Raw genomic sequence first — 16,913 nt, 5'->3', positions numbered from 1 at the left:
GTAGACTAAATCAAGGCATGTGTTAAAGTTCTAATAAAATCCTCTATCTTACCTTCATAGCACCAAGGGCAGTTTAAATCCATACATTTGTGATTATTTGATTAATATCTATCTATATAAGCTTCATGGCAACAAGGACTGAGTCTTTTCCACTTGCTCTTTCTCCCCAGAGCTTAACACAGTTCCTTGTACTACAACATTTGGTGGAATATATAATATGTGGTAATTGACAATATTTGATGATGCTTAATATTGGGCTGGCCAAAAAGTTCATTCGGGTTTTTCCAACAATGTAACGGAAAACCGTGAACGAACTTTTTGGCCAACCCAACAGTAAACACGCTAAGGTAACAAATTCATTTGTCATTATAATGACTAAGCAAGCCAAGAAATAATAAGGTCATTCACTAGAGTGACCTTTCTAGTATCTCAATTAGAAAAATCACTACTGAATACAACATTAACAATCATGGGATCAAAAGATTTGTCTGTTTTTGAAGAGACTTTAGAAATTAATTGCCAATATGTTATCTTCACTTTACAAATGACAGAAACTGAAGTTTACCAATACTAAGAGACATATCATGTTTCCTTTCCTCTACAATGTAGACATGGTATAGTTAGATGGATCGATGAAGATAATATCCTCAGAAAATTGTTTTATGTACTCAATAAATGCTTCTTAGATCTCAACTTCACCAAGAGTACATCTCCAGCTGACAGATTAAAAGCAAATTTCATTTACCCATCTCGCAGATCACTACTATCCATTATCGTATTAAAAGTTTACATTTTTATGAAAAATACAGTTATCCACAAAACATGTTAAATACTATCACGCCCATGCAATCGCTTGTTAAATATAATCTATTTAAATACAACCTATGTTTTATATTTAATCAAAGAGATATTTTACAAAGGGTGTGCCTAATACCCAGCAGTGTGCTAGGAGCTGGCCATACAAAAATAAAGCACAGGGCTTCCCTGGTGGCACAGTGGTTGACAGTCCGCCTGCCGATGCAGGGGACAGGGGTTCGTGCCCCAGTCCGGGAAGGTCCCACATGCCGCGCAGCAGCTGGGCCCGTGAGCCATGGCTGCTGAGCCTGCATGTCCGGAGCCTGTGCTCCGCAACGGGAGAGGCCACAACAGTGAGAGGCCCACGTACCGCAAAAAAAAAATAAAGAAAAAAAATAATAAAGCACAAAGGTACAAAGTTCAGACAAAAACAATAAGAAAGCGTTATAAAACATTATGTTAAGTATGATACTATTAAAAAAAGGGTAGAGTATGACAGGAGCACAGGAGGGAACCTACCCAACTTTGAGGAGTCAGAGGAGCTTTGCTGGAGGCATACTTTAGCCAAGACCCACAGGACTACCAAGATGGCCAGGTAAGGAAAGATACACATAGGCATTGCAGGCAGAATTAAGAAAAACAAAAATACAAAGAACAAATACTATATGGAGACCTCCACACTTGGTATTATGTTCAAGTTAAGGCTAATAAAGAGGCTTGAAGTTAAGTAAATAGAAAGGGCTTGTATCTCCTATATTTGGACAAACAAAGGAGGGTAGGTATTGATGGGTTTTTAGCACGTAAAGTAATTTGGATAGCTTTTTGTCTTAGAGCTCCAGAGGAAAAACAGTAGGCCAGGAGACCACTGGAAGGTGACTACAGTCTCTTGGAGAAGACACATATAAATGATCTGGGACTATAAAAACATATAAATAATTACATATACTGTTGGTCACTTTCATTATATCTAAAGCACTGTTATCATAAAGGATCACAGTATGCAGATTCCTAATTTGTAGCTTAATGACATGTATAAAAAGAAAAGTATCTGCCATTACCCTGATCTCATCTCCCAAAGAATTCATAATAAGATCAAATTCTAGATCTGTCCTACAACCCTAAAAAAATCTAATAATGAGATGCCACCAGAAATGCCAAGGACTCACCAATCACAATCTCAATCTCAGGGAAAAGAAGTTCTGGCATGGGGGTGAGAGGGTTAGACACACAGTGTGATACAGGATAGAGGTCTACAAACTTTCTCTGTAAATCGTCAAACAAAATATTTATGCTCTGCAGATTAATTCATTCTCTATTACAACTTATAGTCATAAACAGTCTGCAAAGGAATCAGTGTGACTCTATTCCAATAACACTTTATTTACAAAAACAGTCAGCATGCCAGATTGGCCCATGTTCATAGTTTGCTGACTCCTAATATAAGACAGTGTAACATGTTTTTTGTTCAGTAACACAGAACATGCTGAAATTATGATGCAAGGGCTATAGATGGATATAGTAATTACATCCTCTGATAGTTCTTTTACTTCAAACATATTACCCAACTATCAGAGAACATATTTGATGTCTTATTAATGAGAGCATTTTGATACAGAAAAGTGTTACATGCATTTTAAAAAAATAGAAAGAAAGCTATAATACTTACTGTAACACTGGTAACTCTGAAGTAATCATTGCTGTAAAGCTCTTTCCACAATGGAGCAAAGAATCAAGTGCTGTACAACTCAAAACTTTCAAAATAACCTCAAAGGTAATCCTGTTAACTAAAATAAAAAGAAAGAAAGAAAGGAAGAAAGAAATTATTTTTTCCAGCTTTACTGAGGTACAGTTGACAAATGAAACTGTTACTTACAGCGGGATGATTTGATATATGGATACATTATGAAGGGCTTCCCCCATTGAGTTAATTAACAAATCCACCACCTCACCTATTTACTTTTCCTTTTTTTTTGGTCCCAACATTCAGTAAGTTCTACTCTCTTAGCAAATTTCAATTACACAAAACAGTGTTATCAACTATAGTCACTATATTATACATTAGATCCTCAGACAATATTCATTTATAACAAAGTTTGTACCTTTTAACCAGCCTCTCCCTATTTCCCCTACCACTTGGCCCCGGCAACCACTTTTCTACAAATTCCCCACCCCCGCTTCAAGATTCCACATATAAGTGATTCCACACACATAGACACAACAAGTTTTCTTTACTCATACATCCATGGACACATAAGGTTGTTTCCATATTTTGGTTATGGTGAATAATGGTGCTATGAGCATGGGAGTACATCTACCTCTTTGGGATAATGATTTCATTTCTTTTGGATATATACCCAGAAGTGGGATTGCTATGTAATATGGTAGTTTTTAATTATCTGAGGAACCTCCATACTGTTTTCCATAGGCTTTACCAGTTTACATTTGCACGAACAGTGAAGGGGTTCCATTCTGCCCACATCCTCAACCAGAATATATCTCTTAACTTTTTGATAAAAGCCATCCTAACAAAGGTGTGAAGTGATACATCATGGCTCTGATTTTCATTTCCCTGAAGACTAGTGATGTTGAATACCTTTTCATGTAGCTTTTGGTCATTTATATACCTTCTTCAGAAAAATGTCTATTCAGGTCTTTTGAAAATTACTTTAGAATAAAATGAATATGCCAGAATACACAGACTACAATCAACCAGTACTACCAACAAGCACACTCCTTAGTATTTACCCAAATGAACTGAAAATTTATGTCTACATAAAAGCCTGCACAAAGATGTTTACAGCGGTTTTATTCAAAATTGCCAAAACAGGAAAGAAAGGTGTCCTTTAAGAGGTGAATGGATAAATAAACTGTGGTACATGCAGACAATGGAATACTATTTAACACTTAAAAGCAATGAGCTATCAAGCCAGGAAAAGACACAAAGAAACCTCAAATGCATATTACTAACTGAAAGAAGCCAATCTGAAACCACTACATACTATATGATTTGAACAATATGGCATTCTGGAAAAGGCAAAACTATGGAGACAGTAAAAATATCAGTGACTGCCAGAAGTTATGGGGTAGGAGAGATGACTAAGTGGGCACAGAAGATTTTTAGGGCAGAGAAGATATTTTGTATGATACAAGAATGGTGGGTACATCTAACTGTACATTTATCAAAAACCATAGAATATATAACACAAAGAGTGAACCCAAATGTAAATTACAGACACTAGGTGATAATGTCAACATAGGTTCATTGATTGTAACAGACATACCACTGTAATGTGGGATGTTAATAGTGGGAGAGGCTATATGTATGTGGGAACAGGGGTTATAGGGGGAATCTCTCTACCTTCTGTTCAATTCTACTGTGAACATAAAACTTCTCTAAAAAATAAAGTTTACCAAAAAAAAAAAAAGTAGCGGAGGAAGTGGGACAAAAGAGAGCATCCAAGACAGGCCATGGCACAATACCTAATAGAATAACATAGGTATAACTAGAATTCCAGAAGGAGAGAGAAAGATCAAAGCAAAATAAATATTTGAAGAGATAGCACAGGAGAACTTTCCAAAAATAATTTGACATTAAAACACAGATGGAAGACCAGAGAATTCCCAAGAATAATATCTAAAATATAATATTGCTAAAAATGAAAGAGAATTCAAAAGGAAGCTAAAAAAACATAATTCCTCACACACAGAAAAACAAAAAATTTTATCAGACTTTTTGGTAGAAACTATGTAAGGTGAAAGACAATGGAATAAAACTGATGAGTGGAGAGGAAAAAACCATGAACACTGAATTATCAATCTTTCAAAAATGAAAAAAAGAAATGATGTCATGGAAAATGGAGGAGTAAGAAACCTCAAGAATGAGGCCCTCCAATGAAGCAACTCTTAGCCTGCCAAAAAAAAAAAATGACAAGACATCTTTTATGGACATCTGTAATCTAATAAAAACGTATAACAAAGAGAGAAGTGCCTAACAGTCTTTTTTATTTGATAAGAGAGCACAATAGTATTTTTGCTTACCTGTATGCCGTCTCCCCTCCCCCAACTCTATGGTGCCCACAGGGACAGCAGACAGAGTTACTAGTATGGCTTGCTGGTGCCAAAGGGAACACCATGGACCCGATCTCAAAAACTGTGGCAGAGTGTTTTGAAGAGCTTCCCTTTTTTTTTGAAAGAGTATCATCTTTCAAAAAGATTTAAAGACAGACAATAAAAGTAGTTGCCAGGGGCAAGACAATGGATTACATAAATAACAGACAATCTAAAAAGCCTCAAAATAAAAAGGCAGAGGAGTTAAAATATTTGAAGAATAAGTACTTCAAAGGGATATCACACATACTAGGAAATGTAGACTGCTACTTGAATGCCCAGGGCTGGATGAATTCTTAGAGAAGACCTGAGGGGCACAGGCTTGCAACTCTAGCTGATCTTTGCTCTCTGTGCAAGCACAAGGTGAATACTAAGGCAAAGCTGTAGGTAGCCTGCCTAACCTCTGAAGAAGTACCTCAGCTAACAGACAATCTGCAAAAAAACAAGAAATTACATTTTTCCAACTCCCATTAACTAAGGAAATCTGGAAGATCACTGCTAAACACCCAGACAACAAAATTCAGTAACCACACATGACAAGGAATACAGTCCTTGAGAAAACAGTTTAGAAAAAAGTAAATAAAGAAATGACTGCAGCCCTTGAAAAGACAACAGTAAAGCATGAGGAGGAGAGGAGAATCTAGTATTACAAAACTGTAATATTCAAAATGTCCAGTTTTTAAAAAACAACAAAAAAAAAATCAAAAGGCATACAAAGAAATGTGAAAATATGACCCATTAACAACAACAAAAAAGAATTTCACACAAATCATCTCCATGTAAGCCCAGATATTGAAGTCTGACTTCCAGAGAAAACAGACTTCCAAAAGTATATCAACAGAAAGGGGTAGAAAGAATATCTGAAGACACAATGGCAAAAAACTTACCAATTTAAAGTTAAATACAGAAATCTACACAATCAAGAAGGTAAATGAACTCCAAGTAGGAGAAACTCAGAAGTGAGTCACACACAGAGATATAGAGAACAAGCTAGTGGTTACCAGTGGGCGGGGGTGGGGGTGGGGATAGGGGTGGGGTTTGGGTCGGCAATATAGAGGTGGGGGAGTGGGAGGTACAAGCTATTGGGTGTAAGATAGGCTCAAGGATGTATCATACAACATGAGGAATATAGCTAACATTTTGTAATACTGTAAATGGAAGATAATCTTTAAATTTTTAAAAAAAATTTTAAAGAGTCACACAGATAAAACTATAGTTTACCCTTGAACAACACCAGGGTTAGGGGTACTGACTCCCTACACAGTCAAAAATCCACAAATAACTTTATAGTCAGCCCTCCGTATCCGTGGTTCCACATCAGTGCTCAACTAACCACAGACTGTGTAGTATTTTAGTTTTTGTTGAAAAACACCTGTGTAAGAGTGGAAAGGTGCAGTTCAAACCTGTGTGATTCAAAAGTCAGCTGTATAGTTAAACTGTAAAAGCCAGAGATGAAAGAATCTTGAAGGAAGAACAAAAACAATCCACCTCATTATATACAAGTAATGCACAGAATCCACAGTAAGACTAACAGCCAATTTCTCATTAAATATCATGAAAGCCAGGAGACAGTAGGATGACATATCTAAAATGCTGGAAAAAAAAACTGTCAAATAAGAATTCTATACCCAGCAGACTATCACTCAAAAATGGCAGAGAAATTAAAACATTCCTAGAAAAATAAAAACTGAGGAAGTTTGTTGCTAGACCTGCCCTGCCCTACGAGAAACACTAAAGGAACTCCTTCATGCAGAAATAAAGAATAAACAAAACTTGAAGCCACAGAAAAAAAGGAGAACACTGGAAAAATTAACTACACAGGTAAATATAGAAGCCAGTATTATTTTATTTTTCGTTTGTAATTCCTGTATTTGTTTCCTTTATGATTTAAAAGTAATAAAACAGTATTTATATACCTATGTTAATGAACACACAATGTATAAAGATACAGTTTAATTTTTAATTGAAATATAGTTGATTTACAATATTGTGTTTGTTTCAGGTGTACAGCAAAGTGATTCAGTTATACCATTTTTTCAGATTATTTTCCATTATACATTATTATAAGATATTGTAGCTTTGTAGTATAGTCTGAAGTCTGGAAGGGTTATGCTTTGTTCATTTTCCTCAGGATTGCTTTGGCAATTCTGGGTCTTTTGCAGTTCCATATAAATTTTAGGACTATTTGTTCTAGTTCTATGAAAAATGTCATGGATATTTTGATATGAATTGAATTAAATCTGTAGATTTCTTTGTCCAAAATGTATGGGCATTTTAACAATATTAATTCTTCCAATCCAATCCATCTTTCCATTTCTTTGAATCAAAAGATGTAATTTATTAAGAATAATATAAGTGAGGGATGGGGATGGGAGCACAATTTTACAAGTTATTACAGGTACACCTCATTTTATTGCACTTTGCTTTATGAGCTTCAAAGATATTGCATTTTTTACAAATTTAAGGTTTTGTGGCAACCCTGCTAGTCTATCACTGTCATTCTTCCAACAGCACTTGCTCATTTCATGTCTCTTTGTCACATTTTGATAATTTCCCAATATTTCAAACTTTTCATATTATTATTATGTGTCCTATGGTAATCTGTGATCAGCAATGTTACTATCATAATTGTTTTAGGATGCCATGAATGACATCCACATAAGCCAGCAAACATAATTGATAAATGTTGTGTGTGTTATGACTGCTCCACTGATTGGCCATTCCTCTGTCTCTCTCCCTCTCCATGGCCCTCCCTATTCCTGGATACATAACAATACTGAAATTAGGCCTATTAATAAACCCACAATGGCCGCTATGTGTTCAAGTCAAAGGAAGAATTGTATGTCTCTCACTTTCAATCAAAAACTAGACATGATTAAGCTTAGCGAAGAAGGCACGTCAAAACCTGAGACAGATAAAAAGCAAGGCCTCTTGCACCAAGCAGTTCGCCAAGTTGTAACTGCAAAGAAAAAGTTCTTAAAGAAAATTGAGAATGCTACTCCAGTGAACACATGAATGATAAGAAAGCAAAACAGCTTATTGCTGATATGAGGAAGTCTTAGGAATCTAGATAGAAGATCAAATCAGTTACAACATTCCCTTAAGTCCAAGTCTAATCCAGAGCAAGACCCTACAAAGGCTAAGACAAGTGAGGAAGCTGCAGAAAAAAAGTATGAAACTAGCAGAGGCTAGTTCATGAGGCTTAAGGAAAGAAGCTGTCTCCATAACATAAAAGTGCAAGGTAAAGCAGCAAATGGTGATGTAGAAACTGAAGTAAATTATGCAGAAGATTTAGCTAAAATAAGTAATTAAGGTGCCTACACTAAACAAAAGATTTTCAATGTAGAAAAAACAGCATTACTTTGGAAGAAGATGACATCTAGGACTTTCATAGGTAGAGAGAAGTCAGTGCCTGACTTCAAAGCTTCAAAAAACAAGCATACTTTCTTTATAGGGTCTAAGGTAGCTACTGACTTTAAACTGAAGCCAGTGCTCATTTATTATTTCAAAAATCCTAGGGCCCTTAAGAATTACACTATATCTATTCTGCCTGTGCTCTAGAAATGGAAAAACAATGCCCGGATGACAACACATCTGTTTATAACATGGTTTAGTGAATATTTTAAGCCTACTCTTGAGATCTACTGCTCAGAAGATTCCTTTCAAAATATTACTGCTCATTGACAATGCACCTGATCACCCAAGAGCTCTGCTAACAATGCACCGTGAGAATTATGTTGCTTTCACACCTCCTGACACAGCATCCAACCTGCAACCCACAGGAGTCATTTCACTGTTCAACTTTCATTAGTTAACAAATACACTTCATAAGGCTGTAGCTGTCATAGTTAGTGATTCCTCTGATGAACCTGGACAAGGTCAGTTGAAAACATGGAAAAGATTCAGCATTCTAGATGCCATTAGTAACGTTTGTGATTCATGGAAAGAGATCAAAACATGAACATAAACAGGAGTTTGCAAGAAGTTGATTCCAACCCTCATGGATGACTTTGAGGGGTTCAAGTTTTCAGTGGGGGAAAGAACTGTGGGTGTAGTGAAATAGCAATGAACTAGAATTAAAAGTGCAGTCTGAATATGTGACAGCATTACTACTATTCTCATGATAAAAACTTTTACAAATGAGAATTGCTTCGTAGGTATGAGCAAAGAGAGTAGTTTCTTGAGATGAAATCTACTCCTGGTGAAGATGCTGATAAGACTGCTGAAATGACAACAAACAGTTTAGAATATTATGCAAACCTAATTGATAAAGCACTGGCAGGGTTTAAGAGGACTGACTCCAATTTTGAAAAAAGTTCTATTACGGGTAAAATGATCTCAAACAGCACTGTATGCTACAGGAAATTCATTCATGAATGGAAGAGTCCACCAATATGGCAAACTTCACTGTTGTCTTATTTTAAGAGATTGTCACAGTCACTCCAGCCTTCAGCAGCCATAAACACTGAGGCATGACCCTCCTCCAGCAAAAAGACTACAAGTCAACGAAGGCTCAGATGATGGTTAGCACCTTTTAGCAATAAAGTGTTTTTTATGTATGTACATAAAGGTATGTACATAGTTTTTTAAGAGATAATGCTAATGAATACTTAACAGACTACAGTAACTCAAGTGACTCACTTTGCTGTGATGTTTGCTTTACTGCAGTGGCCTAGAACCAAACCCGCAATGCATTTGAGGTATGCTTGAATAAATGAATAAAAACCAAGTTACTATCATTTCAAACTAAATCGGTATAAATGTTAAGATATTAATTCTGATCACCAGGATGATTACTAAGAAAATAATTTAAAATATTTAAAACATGAAAATGGTACACGAGAAAAAAATCAAACACAAACAAAAGCAGTGATAGAGGAATTGGGCAAAAAAGAATATATAAGACAACTAGGGACTTCTGGGAAGATGGCGGAAGAGTAAGATGCGGAAATCACCTTCCTCCCCACAGATACATCAGAAATACATCTACACGTGGAACTGCTCCTACACAACACCTACTGAACGCTGGCAGAAGAACTCAGACATCCCAAAAGGAAAGAAAGTACCCACGTACCTGAGTAGGGCAAAAGAAAAAAGAATAAACAGAGACAAAAGGATAGGGACGGGACCTGCACCAGTGGGAGGGAGCTGTGAAGGAGGAAAGGTTTCCACACACTAGGAAGCCCCTTCGCGGGTGGAGACTGCGGGTGGCGGAGGGGGAAAGCTTCGGAGCCGTGGAGGACAGCACAGCAAAAGGGGTGCAGAGGGCAAAGCGGGGAGATTCCCGCACAGGGGATCGGTGCTGACCAGCACTCACCAGCCCGAGAGGCTTCTCTGCTCACCTGCCAGGGCAGGCGGGTCTGGGAGCTGAGGCTCGGGCTTTGGTCAGAGCGCAGGGAGAGGACTGGGGTTGGCGGCATGAACACAGCCTGCAGGGAGTTAGTGCACCACAGCTAGCCGGGAGGGAGTTTGGGGGAAAGTCTGGACCTGCCGAACAGGCAAGAGACATTTTCTTCCCTCTTTGTTTCCTAGTGCGCAAGGAGAGGGCATTAAGAGCACTGCATAAAGGAGCTCCACAGACAGGCGCGAGCCGTGGCTAAAAGCGCGGACCCCAGAGACGGGCATAAGAGGCTAAAGCTGTTGCTGCCACCACCAAGAAGCCTGTGTGCGAGCACAGGTCACTATCCACACCCCCCTTCCGGGGAACCTGTGCAGCCTGCCACTGACAGGGTCCCGGGATCCAGGGACAACTTCCCCGGGAGAACGCACGGCGCACCTCAGGCTGGTGCAACGTCACGCTGGCCTCTGCCGCCGCAGGCTCGACCCGCACTCCGTACCCCTCCCTATCCCCAGCCTGAGTGAGCCAGAGTCCCCGAAGCAGTTGCTGCTTTAACCCCGTCCTGTCTGACTGAAGAACAGACGCCCTCCGGTGACCTACACCCAGAGGAGGGGCCAAATCCAAAGCTCAGCCCCAGGAGCTGTGAGAACAAAAAAGAGAAAGGGAAATCTCTACCAGCAACCTCAGAAGCAGCGGATCAAAGCACCACAATCAACTTGATGTACCCTGCATCTGTGGAATACCTGAATAGACAACGAATCATCCCAAATTGAGGAGGTGGACTTTGAGAGCAAGATTTATTATTTTTCCCCTTTTCCTCTTTTTGTGAGTGTGTATGTGTATGCTTCTGTGTGAGATTTTGTCTGTATAGCTTTGCTTTCACCATTTGTCCTAAGGTTCTATCCGTCCTTTTTTTTTTTAAACTATTTAAAAAACTTTTTTTCTGAATAAGTGTTATTGTATTTTACCTTACTTTATTTTATTTTATTTTGGCTTATTTCTTTCTACTTTTTCTCGCTTTTATTCTGAGACGTGTGGATGAAAGGCTCTTGGTGCTGCAGCCACGAGTCAGGAGTGTGCCTCTGAGGTGGGAGAGCCAACTTCAGGACACTCGTCCACAAGAGACCTCCCAGCTCCACATAATATCGAACGGCCAAAATCTCCCAGAGATCTCCATCTCAACACCAGCACCCAGCTTCACTCAACGACCAGCAAGCTACAATGCTGCACACCCTAAGCCAAACAACTAGCAAGACAGGAACACAACCCCACCCAGACAGGCTGCCTAAAATCATAAGTCCACAGACACCCAAAAACACACCGCCAGACGTGGACGTGCCCACCAGAAAGACAAGATCCAGCCTCAACCACCAGAACATAGGCATTAGTCCCCTCCACTAGGAAGCCTACACAACCCACTGAACCAACCTTAGCCACTGAGGACATACAAAAACATCCCCAAAACAACGGGAACTACGAACCTGCAGCCTGCAAAAAGGAGACCCCAAACACAGTAAGATAAGCAAGATGAGAAGACAGAAAACCACACAGCAGATAAAGGACCAAGAAAAAACCCACCAGACCTAACAAATGAAGAGAAAATAGGCAGTCTACCTGAAAAAGAATTCAGAATAATGATAGTAAAGATGATCCAAAATCTTGGAAATAGAATAGACAAAATGCAAGAAACATTTAACAAAGACCTAGAAGAACTAAAGATGAAACAAGCAATGATGAACAACACAATAAATGAAATGAAAAATACTCTAGATGGGATCAATAGCAGAATAACTGAGGCAGAAGAACGGATAAGTGACCTGGAGATAAAATAGTGGAAATAACTACTGCAGAGCAGAATAAAGAAAAAAATGAAAAGAACCGAGGACAGTCTCAGAGACCTCTGGGACAACAATAAATGCACCAACATTCGAACTATAGTGATTCCAGAAGAAGAAGAGAAAAAGAAAGGGACTGAGAAAATATTTGAAAAGATTATAATTGAAAACTTCCCTAATATGGGAAATGAAATAGTTAATCAAGCCCAGGAAGCACAGAGACTCCCATACAGGATAAGTCCAATGAGAAATATGCCAAGACATATATTAATCAAACGGTCAAAAATTAAATACAAAGAAAATATATTAAAAGCAGTAAGGGAAAAACAACAAATAACACACAAGGGAATTCCCATAAGGTTAAAAGCTGATCTTTCAGCAAAAACTCTGCAAGCCACAAAGGACTGGCAACACATATTTAAAGTGATGAATGAGAACAACCTGCAACCAACATTACTCTACCCAGAAAGGATCTCATTCAGATTTGATGGAGAAATTAAAACCTTTACAATCAAAGCTAAGAGTTCAGCACCACCAAACCAGCTTTAAAACAAATGCTAAAGGAACTTCTTTCTCTAGGCAAGAAGCACAAGAGAAGGAAAAGACCTACAGTAACAAACCCAAAACAATTAAGAAAATGGTAATAGGAAGAAACATATCGATAATTACCTTAAATGTAAATGGACTAAATGCTCCCACCAAAAGACACAGATTGGCTGAATGGATACAAAAACAAGACCCATATATATGCTGTCTACAAGAGACCCACTTCAGACCTAGAGACACATACAGACAGAAAATAAGGGGATGGAAAAAGATATTCATTGCAAATGGAAACCAAAAGAAAGCTGGAGTAGCAATTCACATATCACACAAAATAGACTTTAAAATAAAGACTATTACAAAAGACAAAGAAGGACACTACATAATGATCAAAGGATCGATCCAAGAAGAAGATATAAAAATTGTAAATCTTTATGCACCCAACATAGGAGCACCTCAATACATAAGGCAAATACGAACAGCCATAAAAGGGGAAATCGACAGTAACACATTCATAGTAGGGGACTTTAACACCCCATTTTCACCAATGGACCGATCATCCAAAATGAAAATAAATAAGGAAACACACACTTTAAATGATATATTAAACAAGATGGACTTAATTGATATTTACAGGACATTCCAACCAAAAGCAACAGAATACACATTTTTATCGAGTGCTCATGGAACATTCTCCAGGATAGATCATATCTTAGGTCACAAATCAAGCCTTGGTAAATTTAAGAAAATTGAAATTGTATCAAGTATCTTTTCTGACCACAATGCTATGAGACTAGATATCAATTACAGGAAAAGATCTATAAGAAATACAAACACATGGAGGCTAAACAATACATTACTTAATAACGAAGTGATCACTGAAGAAATCAAAGAGGAAATAAAAAAATACCTAGAAACAAATGACAATGGAGACACGACGACCCAAAACCTATGGGATGCAGCAAAAGCACTTCTAACAGGGAAGTTTACAGCAATACAATCCTACCTTAAGAAACAGGAAACATCTCGAATAAACAACCTAACCTTGCACCTCAAACAATTAGAGAAAGAACAAAAAAACCTCAAAGTTAGCAGAAGAAATCATAAAAGTCAGATCAGAAATAAATGAAAAAGAAATGAAGGAAACAATAGCAAATATCAATAAAACTAAAAGCTGCTTCTTTGAGAAGATAAACAAAATTGATAAACCATTAGCCAAACTCATCAGGAAAAAAAGGGAGAAGACTCAAATCAATAGAATTAGAAATGAAAAAGGAGAAGTAACAACTGACACTGCAGAAATACAAAAGATCATGAGAGATTAATACAAGCAACTATATGCCAATAAAATGGACAATCTGGAAGAAATGGACAAATTCTTAGAAATGCACAACCTGCCAAGACTGAATCAGGAAGAAATAGAAAATATGAACAGACCAATCACAAGCACTGAAATTGAAACTGTGATTAAAAATCTTCCAACAAACAAAAGCCCAGGACCAGATGCCTTCACAGGCGAATTCTATCAAACATTTAGAGAACACCTAACACCTATCCTTCTCAAACTCTTCCAAAATATAGCAGAGGGAGGAACACTCCCAAATTCCTTCTACGAGGCCACCATCACCTTGATATCAAAACCAGACAAGGGTGTCAAAAAGAAAGAAAACTACAGGCCAATATCACTGATGAACATAGATGCAAAAATCCTCAACAAAACACTAGCAAACAGAATCCAACGGCACATTAAAAGGATCATACACCATGATCAAGTGGGGTTTACTCCAGGAATGCAAGGATTCTTCAATATATGCAAATCAATCAATGTGATACACCGTATTAACAAATTGAAGGAGAAAAACCGTATGATCATCTCAATAGATGCAGAGAAAGCTTCTGACAAAATTCAACACCCATTTATGATAAAAACCCTGCAGAAAGTAGGCATAGAGGGAACTTTCCTCAACATAATAAAGGCCATATGTGACAAAACCACAGCCAACATCATCCTCAATGGTGAAAAACTGAAAGCATTTCCTCTAAGATCAGGAACAAGACAAGGTTGCCCACTCTCACCACTCCTAACCAACATAGTTTTATAAGTCTTAGCCACAGCAATCAGAGAAGAAAAGGAAATAAAAGGAATCCAAATCGGAAAAGAAGTAAAGCTGTCACTGTTTGCAGATGACATGATACTTATACATAGAGAATCCTAAAGATGCTACCAGAAAACTACTAGAGCTAATCAATGAAATTGGTAAAGCAGCAGGATACAAAATTAATGCACAGAAAATCTCTTGCATTCCTATACACTAATGATGAAAAATCTGAAAGTGAAATCAAGAAAACACTCCCATTGACCACTGCAACAAAAAGAATAAAATATCTAGGAATAAACCTACCTAAGGAGACAAAAGGCCTGTATGCAGAAAATTATAAGACACTGATGAAAGAAATTAAAGATGATACAAACAAATGGAGAGATATACCATGTTCTTGGATTGGAAGAATCAACATTGTGAAAGTGACTCTACTACCCAAAGCAATCTACAGATTCAATGCATCCCTATCAAACTACCACTGGCATTTTTCACAGAACTAGAACAAAACATTTCTCAATTTGTATGGAAACACAAAAGACCCCGAAGAGCCAAAGCAATCTTGAGAAAGAAAAATGGAGCTGGAGGAATCAGGCTCCCTGACTTCAGACTATACTACAAAACTACAGTAATCAAGACAGTATGGTACTGGCACAAAAACAGAAATAATGATCAATGGAACAGGATAGAAAGTCCAGAGATAAACCCACGCACATATGTTCACCTTATCTTTGATAAAGGAGGCAGGAATGTACAGTGGAGGAAGGACAGCCTCTTCAATAAGTGGTGCTGGGAAAATTGGACAGGTACATGTAAAAGTATGAGATTAGATCACTCCCTAACACCATACACAAAAATAAGCTCAAAATGGATTAAAGGCCTAAATGTAACGCCAGAAACTATCAAACTCTTAGAGGAAAACATAGGCAGAACACTCTATGACATAAATCACAGCAAGATCCTTTTTTACTATCTCCTAGAGAAATGGGAATAAAAATAAAAAATAAACAAATGGGACCTAACAAAGCTTTTGCACAGAAAAGGAAACCATAAACAAGACCAAAAGACAACCCTCAGAATGGGAGAAAATATTTGCAAATGAAACAACTGACAAAGGATCAAGATTTATATGCAGCTCGTTCAGTTTAATAACAAAAAAACAAACAACCCAATCCAAAAATGGCCAGAAGACCTAAATAGACATTTCTCCAGTGAAGATGTACAGACTGCCAACAAACACATGAAAGAATGCTCAACATCATTAATCATTAGAGAAATGCAAATCAAAACTACAATGAGGTATCATCTCACACGTGTCAGAATGGCCATCATCAAAAAATCTACAAACAATAAATGCTGGAGAGGGTGTGGAGAAAAGGGAACACTCTTGCACTGCTGGTGGGAATGTGAATTGGTACAGCCACTATGGAGAACAGTATGGAGATTCCTTAAAAAACTATAAATAGAACTACCATATGACCCAGCAATCCCACTACTAGGCATAAACCCTGAGAAAACCATAATTCAAAAAGAGTCATGTACCAAAATGTTCATTGCAGCTCTATTTACAATAGCCCTGAGATGGACACAACTTAAATGTCCATCATGGGATGAATGGATAAAGAAAATGTGGCACATATATACAATGGAATGTTACTCAGCCATAAAAAGAAATGAAATTGAGCTATTTGTAATGAGGTGGATAGACCTAGAGTCTGTCACACAGAGTGAAGTATGTCAGAAAGAGAAAGACAAATACAGTATGCTAACACACATATATGGAATTTAAGGAAAAAAAAGTCATGAAGAACCTAGGGGCAAGACAGGAATAAAGAAAAAGACCTACTAGAGAATGGACTTGAGGATATGGGGAGTGGGAAGGGTAAGCTGTGACAAAGTGAGAGAGTGGCATGGACATATATACACTACCAAATGTAAAATAGATAGCTAATGGGAAGCAGCCGCATAGCACAGGGAGATCAGCTCGGTTCTTTGTGACCACCTGGAGGGGTGGGATAGGGAGGGTTTGAGCGAGGGAGATGCAAGAGGGAAGAGATATGGGAACATATGTATATGTTTAACTGATTCACTTTGTTATAAAGCAGAAACTAACACACCATTGTAAAGCAATTATACTCTAATAAAGTTGTAAGAAAAAAAGACAGAAGAAAAACAGCAAAATGGCAAAAGTCCTTC

General features: G+C 37.8%; 1 protein-coding gene across 3 annotated transcripts in view; it reads right to left on the bottom strand.

Annotated features, from left to right (window-relative positions):
- Positions 1–16,913, bottom strand: part of STAG1 (STAG1 cohesin complex component) — a gene marked incomplete at its 3' end in the record, with an annotated part of 426,886 nt that overhangs the window by 300,182 nt on the left and 109,791 nt on the right. For 2 of the 3 annotated variants that reach the window (XM_079922183.1, XM_079922181.1), the window contains exon 2: positions 2,462–2,579. In XM_079922183.1, coding sequence (XP_079778309.1) covers positions 2,462–2,490 — 29 coding nt within the window. In that variant the 5' untranslated portion in view covers positions 2,491–2,579. The remainder of the gene's footprint in view (positions 1–2,461; positions 2,580–16,913) is intronic. The other variant, XM_079922182.1, reaches the window with a different exon arrangement.

The sequence above is a fragment of the Stenella coeruleoalba genome (assembly GCF_951394435.1).
Source record: "Stenella coeruleoalba genome assembly, chromosome: 5".
NCBI lineage: Eukaryota > Metazoa > Chordata > Mammalia > Artiodactyla > Delphinidae > Stenella > Stenella coeruleoalba.
This window is presented reverse-complemented; position numbering and strand designations above follow the sequence as displayed.